The following is a 10,100-nucleotide window of genomic DNA, read 5'->3' as shown; positions in this document are numbered from 1 at the left end:
GCCACGTGAACAAACAAAATAGATTTCCCCTATTCAAATTTTTATTAGAATAGACAAGTACAAGTATTTGCGAGTCTCATAGCCATTCGAGCGGAAGAGAAATTTTCGTGGCAGCTCCGATCGCTCGGTAAAACCGGAAAAGAAATGAATTAATTTAATACGATAAACGTTTTAGATATTTTTTTCCCCTTCATTTAGTTTAAATTAGTTTTAGTTATTTGAAATTTAAGGCGCAAAGTTTTTACCCTAGTACATTGGCTTCCTTTGTCAAGTTTAAAAGAGAAACGTTACGTTTTTTGATTAAAACAAGCTAAGCCTTGGCAGCTCTATTTTTTTGCAAATCATCCGAATTCCGAATTTTCTAGCCAAAATATGGATAGTATAGAATCAGTTACGATGAACTTTTCCAATTCCTATTTACTGGCAATTTCTACTTTAATTGCCGCGTCCCTTTTCGCGCTTTTTTATGGGATTAAAAACGCAATTGATGGAGAAGAAGACGTGCTTGATAAAAATGGTAAAGTTATAAAGAAAAGGAGAGCACCCGCCTTTTATCTCCCGTGTTCCTTGAATCAGGAGTGTCTATTTGATGATGACGAACCTGAAGAAGAATCTGTAAGTTATTAAATTAATTAAACTTAATTAAATTAGGTTTAAACTTTATTATATTAAAAACAAATTAAATGTAAATGTAGAAAGATGAGAAGGCATCTTTATCAAAGTCTGCATTAGCAGAACAAAAAATCTTATCACAGTTAACGGCAGAAGAGCTTAAAAGAGAGGAAATGTGAGTTTATCACAATCCAAAAGGTTTATTTTCTTAATGGTAAGATTTAAATTAAATTAAATTTGACATTAAATCTTGGGTCATTAACTGGTGAAGGCTTTCTTTCTTTATCTTTTAAATACTTTATTTCTTATGTTAATTAATTAAGTTTAATTTAATTAGCTTAATCGTGATTAGATTTAATTAAATATATTTCAGTACGCGTCAACACCAATTATCAGAAATTTATAAATTAATGCAAGAACAGGGTGAAACTTTTGGAGCGACATCTATGGAAGATGTAGAACAACAACTTAAATTTTATCGCTTATGAGGCTATAATCTCTTTTTTTTTATTACTATAATTAACCTTAATTAATTAAAAGGACAGTATTAAAAATTAAATGTTTTTGATATTGGATTTAATAGATTTATAAAAATGTTGATTCATCAGTTTTTTTTTTTCCTTATTCCTATATAAGTTTGTTATTAAGATTTAATTGCATTTAATGTTTTGTAGAATTTCTTAATAAAACACCAATGTACAAGTTTTAAAAAGATAAATAAATAAATTTAAATAATATAAAAATGAAATATCTTGCAAGAATATGAATTTTTGAAATAACTATTTTGAATTGTAAAGAAAATGTTTATTAAAATGGGATTTTTCCGGGATTTTACTCACGTTTTTAATTATTTCACTTTCAATATCGGTTTTTTTTTAATATAAAACCACAATTTCGTTATTCCATAATAAAACTTCCTTTAAAAACATCTTACAAAAGTTGCATTAGGCTTAACGCTTTCGAACAGCGCGTGAAAAATAATTTTCTACGCATTGGCGCGGGACACGTGGGTGACTTCCTTGTCTCCGATTGGTTTGCGCGTACAATGGGTGGAATAAGGAGCTATGATTGGTTGTTGAGTTATACTCCGTGTCGTTTCGCGCCTTCTACACATAGGGAGGCTGTAAATAAGCCTTTTTACGTAAGGGATTATAAGAAGATACTTAAGCTTATTCCCAATGAATTTTTGGAGTGAGACAGACTCCGTGTCAGTGTCATTTCCCGCCTTCTGCGCATAGGGAGGCTGTAAATAAGCCTTTTTACGTAACGTATTCTAAGAAGGTACCTAAGGTTATTCGCACTGAATTTTGGGAGTGAGATAGACTCCGTGTCATTCTCACTTTTATGCAAATTAAAGGGCCGTCGATAAAGAAAAAAAGCCTTTGGCTTCATTAGCAATCGAAAATCTACCGATACGAACGTCGATTAGGCTTCGCGTTTGGGGAAATGTTGCGTAAAATAATGACCTTGCGTTCACATTATTTACGGCTATGTTTTTGGCGCTAATTGTTGCGTCGAAAAACCCTAATAAAAATGAAGTTTTAACTTAATTAAACCGTAAAACCTAATCGCCTTTTAAGTTTTTTAAACCCCCTTTCAATTTTATCCTGAAAAATCCTGGTAAGAAAATCAATTTTATATAATAAGTTATAGAATAAGTTATATCGAATCGGCATTAAACCAAGGCTTAATAGAGCGTTAAAAAATGGTTAAGCTTCTGTAAGCTTCGCGTTTACATAAGTATTTTAAAATAAGTGACCTAATTCGCAATTTGACATACTATGGAGGAAAAAAAACCTCCCACTACCTATGGAAACAGGAAAACATGTTACATGATTTCCGATTTGGAAAAGTGTTTAGGTTTAGGAAAGAAATTAAAGTTAGGGGAAAAGTTTTCACTTTCTAATTCAATAGAACAAATCTTTAGAAGATTAACTCTGGAAATTTTTGTTTATGTGTTTGTTTACTAAGTTTTTAGTGCAATAGAGAAGTTTTTAGTTGAGCTACATGATTTTAAGCATGCATATCTATTCTTCTAAGTGTAAACTATTGTGGTTTTATTTGTGTTTATGATAATGTATAGGCCTATTTTTATTTATTTGATAACTAAATCTCTGTCTCTAATAAACACATATGTTTTTATGTGTTTCTAGCATAATTTTGAAAGCACTATAAATACAAAGCAACATTATACATCATGGTGCAAAAATACCAATCCCCAATTCGCGTTTATAAGCATCCATTTGAAATGGTTATGGCTGTGAGTACCATTTAATTTAATTTAAATTAAATTAATTTTAAAGGGTTTATAACACTTAAATTAATTTAAATTAATTTTAAAGGGATAAGGGTTTATAACACTTAAATTAAATTAATTTTAAATGGATAAGGGTTTATAACACTTAAATGTTCATTTAACAACCTTGTCCTAGAGTAATAATTGCCTCTAATTATTAAGCCTTATTAATACTCCCTTTAACCTTGAAACCCTGGAGTTAAAATTGCAATTAACGCTGGTTTTTCCTTGTTTTTTTACTCTTTTAATTTCAGGCTTACGAAAAACGTTTCCCAACATGTAAAATGATTCCAGTTTTTTTGGGTAGTGAAACCATTTCTGAATTTAAAGACGACATGCAAGGCATACATATCATTGAAAGAAAGTGTAAATTAAACGTGGACGCTCCTTATTTATTAAAAAAGGTTTGTTTATCATTAATTCACATTTTTTAATAATTTAATATTAATGTGAATTGTTTTGCAACAAAAAAAATACTATTAAAAGAATATAAAATTTCCCAAAACTAATTTAAACCACTTAAAATTATTATTTTAAATGTTATCTTTGAAATGAGTACTATAAAGTGGACAATCCACTTAGAGTTTTTTTAAGTGACAAAACCACTACATTGTTTTTAAGTAAAATTCCCCTTTTTGTCTGGATTACATCTTAGGAAAACTAAATTTGACTATAGTTCTTTAGCACCTTGGATAAGAAAAAATTAATTTCCATTGAATTAAATTTTTTGGCCTATTTTTAGTTTTTGCCATGGTTGAAAGGTTATTTTTTGGCCTATTTTTAGTTTTTGCCGCGATTGAAAAGTATTTTTTGGCTTATTTTTTTAGTTTTTGCCATGTTTGAAAGGTATTTTTTGGCATATTTTTAGTTTTAACCGCGTTTGAAAGGTATTTTTTGCCTGTTTTTACTTTTCGTCGCGTTTGAAAGGTATTTTTTGGTCTATTTTTACTTTTACCCGCGTTTTAGTGGCGCAAAAGTATTGGTCAGACCCTACCCGGCTGGCCGGCGGGTTTTAGCGATTTTAGCGCGGTTATTTTTAGTATATTAATTTTATAACCTTAATAACGTTGTAATAACACCCGCCCCTAATGTGTTTGGGTTTATTTAGCCTTCAAAGTGCGATAGTTTAATATTTAGCTGATAAGCTTGCACTGACTCAAGTACATAGCCTTGTTAATCTACTTTTACACCGTTATCTAAGAGATTAAACGATATATATATAAAAAAGTGATAATCCTAGAATAGATTAGTGTAGTTTAATAACCGCAATAATTTATTTTTCTTAGATAATTGGAGTCGATTTTGTCTATTTTATCCAAAAAAATACTTTAAATCGTAAAGAACGCACTTTAAAAATAGAAGCTCATAACGAAACGTTTTCTGCTCGGGTTGAAGTTAAGGAGAACTGTCAATACACCGTAATTAAATTAAATTTAATTTAATTGAATTTAATTTAATTAATTACGGGGTTAGTTAATTAGTTTTGCTTTAAAAAAAGGTACACCCAGAAAATCCAGACTGGACCTGTTTTGAACAAACGGCCAGTTTGGATGTAAAATCATTTTTTGGGTTTGAAAATGCGCTGGAAAAGCTAGCGATCAAGCAGTACTCGTCTAACATCAAAAAGGGCAAGGAAATAATCGAATATTACCTGAATGAGCTCATTAGCGAAGGTGTTACCTTTATTCCTCCGTTCCAAAGTCCAACGATTGAGACACCCATTGTTGAAATAACAAATGCATGTGAATCGACTGAAAATGAATCTAAACCTTCCACGGATGTTTCCGAACCTTGCGCTTCCGCTATCGTACCTTCCTTATCCGCGGAACCGCTCTCAAGAGATGGTAAATCCTATTTTAATATTACATCAACGGATAATATTGGACTATAATAATAAATAAATGGGGAGGTTAGCGCTAAAACATGTATTTGGAAAAGAAGTGCCATTATAGAAAGAAATATTTTAGTAATTTATTATTATGCCAGAGATAATTATCTAATTTATAGAAAAAAAATATACTTTTAAATTTATGTACAAAGTTTAAAAATTTTAGTTGCATTTTAGACAACCTGATTCAAGTTTTATAGAACTATTTAGTGTCGAGCTTAAACTCCCTCCAAAACCTTAACTTACAATAAAAACATCCCATATTTTACTTCTATTTTAGTTTTAATTATTTTCCTTCATAGATGGCGCTATAAAGTCGTTTAGAATATTTAGTGTCGAGCTTAAACTCCTTCCGAACCTTAACTTACAATAAAAACATCCCATATTTTACTTCTATTTCAGTTTTAATTATTTTCCTTCATAGATGGCGCTATAAAGTCGTTTAGAATATTTAGTGTCGAGCTTAAACTCCCTCCGAACCTTATCGTTTAGAATAACACTAACCTTCCCTTGATATTATATTAACTTTGACTGAACACCGAAAAACCAATTTGTTTTCCACTTAAATCGATTCAGAATCGAATTTTAAACTGGAATCGGATTATATCGAACGTTGCCTGGGTGACCTGACACCATTTCAAGCGTCATGCTTAGTTCAATTAAAAAAATGGATGGCTGAAGCTCATCAAGGCAAAGTTCCAAGCGATACAACGATGATGCGCTTCTTACAAGCTCAAGATTATAATTTGGAAAAAGCCAGAGAAATGTTGTGTCAATCATTAGTTTGGCGTAAAAAACATCAACTGGATCGCATTTTAAAAACATACAACCCTCCGCAAGTTGTTAAAGAATTTTTCCCTGGTGGTTGGCATCATTTCGATAAATGTAAGCCGGGGGAAATTAATTAATAACTCAATTTTAATTAACGTTTCAGCTAATAAGTTTAGTTTCTTCATTAGTTGGAAGACCATTATACGTTTTAAGATTAGGCCAAATGGATGTAAAAGGCTTTATAAAGTCAATTGGAGCAGAGGGACTCGTCAAATTGGTAAAAATAACCATTACTTTCTTTGAAACGCTAAAATTACGTCATATCCCTTCGAATTTACCTATAATCTCCGCTCAAATTAATCTAAAACCTTGGCAGACTTTGCATATATGCGAAGAAGGTCTGAGACGAACTGAAGAAGTGACCAAAGCGAGCGGAAAACCCATAAGTTCATGGGGTGTCCTGCTCGATTTGGAAGGTTTGAATATGAGACATCTATGGCGTCCGGGTGTTAAGGCGCTGCTTCATATCATTGAGATTGTTGAAGCTAATTATCCGGAAACGATGGGACAAGTTATGATTGTTCGTGCTCCGAGAGTATTCCCAATCTTATGGACCATCGTTAGCACTTTTATCAATGATAATACGAGATCGAAATTTGTTTTCTACGGGGGAAACGATTATCTAGAAACTGGAGGAATATTAGAGTTTATTGATAAGGAGAAATTACCTGATTTTCTGGGTGGAAATTGCCGTGTAAGTTGAAAAATTATACCGCAAATAGTAGGAAAACTACTATAATAAGTTTTATTGTCTACAACAGTCAACCATACCAGATGGAGGTTTAGTCCCTAAAAATTTCTACATGCCAATGGAAGAATACGAGCGTGAAAGAGCCGATAGCAATCACTTTTTCGATGATACAATGTATCATTCGATAAGTTTAGCCAAAGGCCAAGCCCACGAAGTAAAATAAAACGCCCCCAAAAACTAGCTAATAAACTACAATAATAATTAATAAACGTATTGCAGGTCGTAATAAGTGTAGATGATAAAGGTAGCGTTATATGTTGGGATTTTGATGTTATGAAAATCGACGTATCATTTAGCGTTTTACACACTAATAAACAACTTCCTCCGTCAACTGAGGAACAAGCGAAAGAGGAGGAAGTGGCCGGTTGCGCTCCGTCGCCAATACCCTTGAACATGCTTAGTTTAGAAGAGAAGGGTCAATATACCGCGATTCCAAAGACCTGGGTTCTGGGGCAAGATTTTACTTGCGTCGAAGCCCCCTTAACTTGTCACGACGGTGAAAGCGTTCAAGGTTCGCACGTCACTCATATGGGAGGAACTTATATCTTGCAATGGAAGCAATACGAAAATCCTAACCATCATACCACTTTTGATTTTCCATTGACGACGCATAAAGCCAAAGTCATGTACTATTACGAGGTGCTAAAATCTCAAGATTATAAGTGAGTATTGCAATATTTTTTTTCATGACATATTTTAGCGGTTTTCTTAATTGTTAGGGGAGTGGGATTTGTTTTATAACGGTTTGGGTAGCCCTGAGTAAGTAAGCAATAGGTGGCGCTAAACACGTGTTCGCAAAAGTGTGTATGTTGTGGGGTTCATCTTGTTAAAATGGTCGTGCCGTGCGGCCCACGCCCATGTTTTAAGCCTATTAAATCAAGCCAGGCCTATTTTAAAACAGAGTTAAGAGTAATAATATCTTATGAACTACATGATTGTATCTAAAGAACCACATTCTATTATCCTTTTAAGTTTCATATGTCTAACATTAGCGCGAAGGAAATAAATCATAGATGGGGTAATTAAACCTACAAATAAATAAATGCACCCGCTTAATTCTATTCAGTTTTTACCCTTAATTACTTTATGTGTATATTAGATTCTTCCGAAACAAAACATAATTATCTTCCTTCTTCAAACCAATTCTTAAATCCGTCCAATCAAATCTTAATTCCCAAGTGCCTAACTTAAAGCTAAGGAAATTAATCAATCATAGATGGGGTAATTTAATTTAACTTACAATAACGCACCTCTATTCGGATTCCTTTTAAATTAAATTAAACTACTTTAAATCTATTAGATCCTTCTAATTTCCCTTCTTCAGTTCAAATCAGTTCAGTTCCTATATCCGTCCCAACTTTAAATCCCTAAAAAACTGACACCATTCTCACACCATTTCAATTCAATTCAATTCATAATAAAAGGGGCTCAATGTCCAGCCTACAATCAACGTATAGTGGCAACACGACCAACAGTGGCCAATCAGCGATGAGTTCGACTCCTTCTAGATGACGCGTTAAACAACGCCATCTATTGATTATCATGATCTTATGGGAAAATAAATCTAGCCAAATTTTGATCCCGGAACCAGATGATGATGATGATGATGATGAAATTAGAAGTAACAACGATTATAACGCGCTATCGGTAATCTCTATTAAAGAACTCTTATTATTTTACTTTTACCGCTATTTTCTTATTAATTTAGAAGAGCTAATTATCCTTTCTCTTTATGGTGCTCCTTCTGGCTTAATCTTTAATTATTTTAGTTTATTTTAAACGCTTAGGGTTAATTTAATTTGCGCTTTAAGCGGATGGTGTTAAAAATGGTAATGGTAACTAAACGGTTTGAGTCAAATGGTGTGATATAAAAAAAAAGGTATATTTTTAAAGATATACTTTAATTTAAAGTGAAAGACAATTTAGACACAAGTTTTTAAGCCTTGGATAGTCAATCCCAAAGAAGAATATTTTAAATTTAAACTATTTACGTCTATTTAAAACTTTTAGGCCTATTTATATGCATACAATTAAAAATTTGACCCACATTTAAATTAACTTACTTTCGTCTACGCTATCTTTTAATCGAAATTATTTAAGCCTTGGCTAGTCAAAAACTTTCATTCTGCTGTAAGACTCTTTTTGAATTTAAATTATTTAAGCCTTGGCTAGTCAAAAAGTTTTCATTCTGCTCTAAGACTCTTTGAATTTAAATTATTTAAGCCTTGGCTAGTCAAAAATGTTTATTCTGCTCTATTTTTGAATTTAAATTATTTAAGCCTTGGCTAGTCCAAATATATTTAGGCCTATTCTTGCGTGCACTATTTTTAAATTTGACCTATGTATAAAATTAAAAATTGAACCCCAATTAACTTAACTTACTTTTGAGCTATTTTAAATTGAAATTAATTAAGCCTTGGCTAGTCAAAAAAAATTCTTTTCTCTGCTATTTTTGAAAATAAATTACTGGCCTATTTTTAAATTTGACCTATGCATAAAATTAAAAGTTTAATTTCCTTCTACGCTATTTTTATCATCGCAATTAAATCTAATTTTTGGTAATTAGTGCACATAAATCGAATGATTCCTAAAAATGTTTTGTGAAAAAAAAACAATACTTTTGCTGCTCTAAAGAGCGCAAAAGTAAAAATGTAGTGTTTAATTTTTTTTAGGGTAAATTTTTATTTTTTAAATCTAATTTTTTTTTAGGTTTAATTATTGATTCTTGTAAATAGGATTTTACTGAAACTAAGCTATCCACATGATGCCTTAAATGATAGTTTTAAATGATATTAAAAAGGAAATGTAAATGAATGGTTATAAAAAAAAATAAGGTGAATTTTAAAAAAACAAATTGAAACTGATTGAAAGATTTTAAAAGATTAAAAAAATGAATACGGAATGGATAAGAAATTAATTAATATTGGCACTAATTAATAATAACCATTAATTAAAAATATATATCCCCTAATTAAAAAACAAACCCCCCAGTCTGTAATTAATTAACCTCGAAAATACAAAAAATAAAATAGATCTAAAACTACTACAGTAGCCTTAAATAATAAAAAATGTAGCATAATTAATTTTTGTTTTTTAGATAATTAATATTAGAAGAAAATTTTTAAACTAAATAATTAATTTAATTAGATAAAATACTACCCACTAATTAATAAAATAAAATAAAATAAATACACCCCCTATTTTATAGAATAAAAACTCCCTGAAATAATTAAATATTTAACTAAATGACCCCCAAAAAATTCAATTAAATCATTCCATGCATGATAATATAAAAAAAAATAATTAAAAATTAAAATTAAATATATAAAAAGGCATTTAACTTAGTTTAGTAAGAATTAAATTATTTTATCAGGTGTACCTGAAAGTCCTGAAGTCCTGGATTACTATTTGTAGGAAAATTTGCAGTTTAAATTGAGTATGAAATGTATTGGCAACCATTTTTTTAATTAAAATTAATTAAATTTAGATTCATCAATTTTAAAATTGGTTGTCAGAAACATTTCACACTCCCTTTAAAAAAGAAAAAACGTAACTTAATACTGTAGATAATTATGACTGACCAATAGAAGTCTTAGCCCATAGATGACAACTAGAATGTATAAAACCAACTCCAATTTGTTAAATTTTTAGAAAACTGAACTGATTTACCTGATTTTGTCTGAATAAATAAATAAATAAAGTTCCCTACTTATTTATGAAAG

At 30.8% G+C, this 10,100-nt stretch overlaps 2 protein-coding genes across 2 annotated transcripts; both read left to right on the top strand.

Annotated features, from left to right (window-relative positions):
* The first annotated feature begins 44 nt into the window (after window positions 1–44).
* Window positions 45–1,444, top strand: LOC149618249 (uncharacterized). Its single transcript, XM_089855505.1, has 3 exons — window positions 45–615; window positions 696–787; window positions 986–1,444. The coding sequence occupies exons 1-3, from the start codon at window positions 373–375 to the stop codon at window positions 1,098–1,100; spliced, it is 450 nt and encodes a 149-aa protein (XP_089711631.1). The 5' UTR covers window positions 45–372; the 3' UTR covers window positions 1,101–1,444.
* A 524-nt stretch (window positions 1,445–1,968) lies between these two features.
* Window positions 1,969–10,099, top strand: retm (real-time). Its single transcript, XM_089855497.1, has 11 exons — window positions 1,969–2,232; window positions 2,766–2,872; window positions 3,163–3,312; window positions 4,195–4,326; window positions 4,407–4,752; window positions 5,373–5,681; window positions 5,756–5,844; window positions 5,944–6,321; window positions 6,389–6,532; window positions 6,598–7,040; window positions 7,803–10,099. Exons 2-11 carry the CDS (start codon window positions 2,810–2,812, stop codon window positions 7,888–7,890), a joined length of 2,142 nt encoding a protein of 713 aa, XP_089711623.1. The 5' UTR covers window positions 1,969–2,232; window positions 2,766–2,809; the 3' UTR covers window positions 7,891–10,099.
* Window position 10,100: the final 1 nt, after the last annotated feature.

This window comes from Phalangium opilio, unplaced genomic scaffold, assembly GCF_054372755.1.
Source record: "Phalangium opilio isolate 3A_F unplaced genomic scaffold, DU_Popi_V2 ptg000209l_1, whole genome shotgun sequence".
Classification (NCBI taxonomy): domain Eukaryota; kingdom Metazoa; phylum Arthropoda; class Arachnida; order Opiliones; family Phalangiidae; genus Phalangium; species Phalangium opilio.
Note: the sequence above shows the minus strand (reverse complement) of the source record. Positions and strands in the feature narration are given on the sequence as shown.

Bases quoted from the DNA above. Each gene is read 5' to 3' on its own strand.
- LOC149618249 (XM_089855505.1), top strand. From the start codon at position 373: ATGGATAGTATAGAATCAGTTACGATGAACTTTTCCAATTCCTATTTA. The intron at 616-695 runs GTAAGTTATTAA...ATGTAAATGTAG, and splicing joins ACGAACCTGAAGAAGAATCT to AAAGATGAGAAGGCATCTTT. The intron at 788-985 runs GTGAGTTTATCA...AATATATTTCAG, and splicing joins GAGCTTAAAAGAGAGGAAAT to TACGCGTCAACACCAATTAT.
- retm (XM_089855497.1), top strand. From the start codon at position 2,810: ATGGTGCAAAAATACCAATCCCCAATTCGCGTTTATAAGCATCCATTT. The intron at 3,313-4,194 runs GTTTGTTTATCA...TATTTTTCTTAG, and splicing joins CTCCTTATTTATTAAAAAAG to ATAATTGGAGTCGATTTTGT. The intron at 6,322-6,388 runs GTAAGTTGAAAA...TGTCTACAACAG, and splicing joins TTCTGGGTGGAAATTGCCGT to TCAACCATACCAGATGGAGG.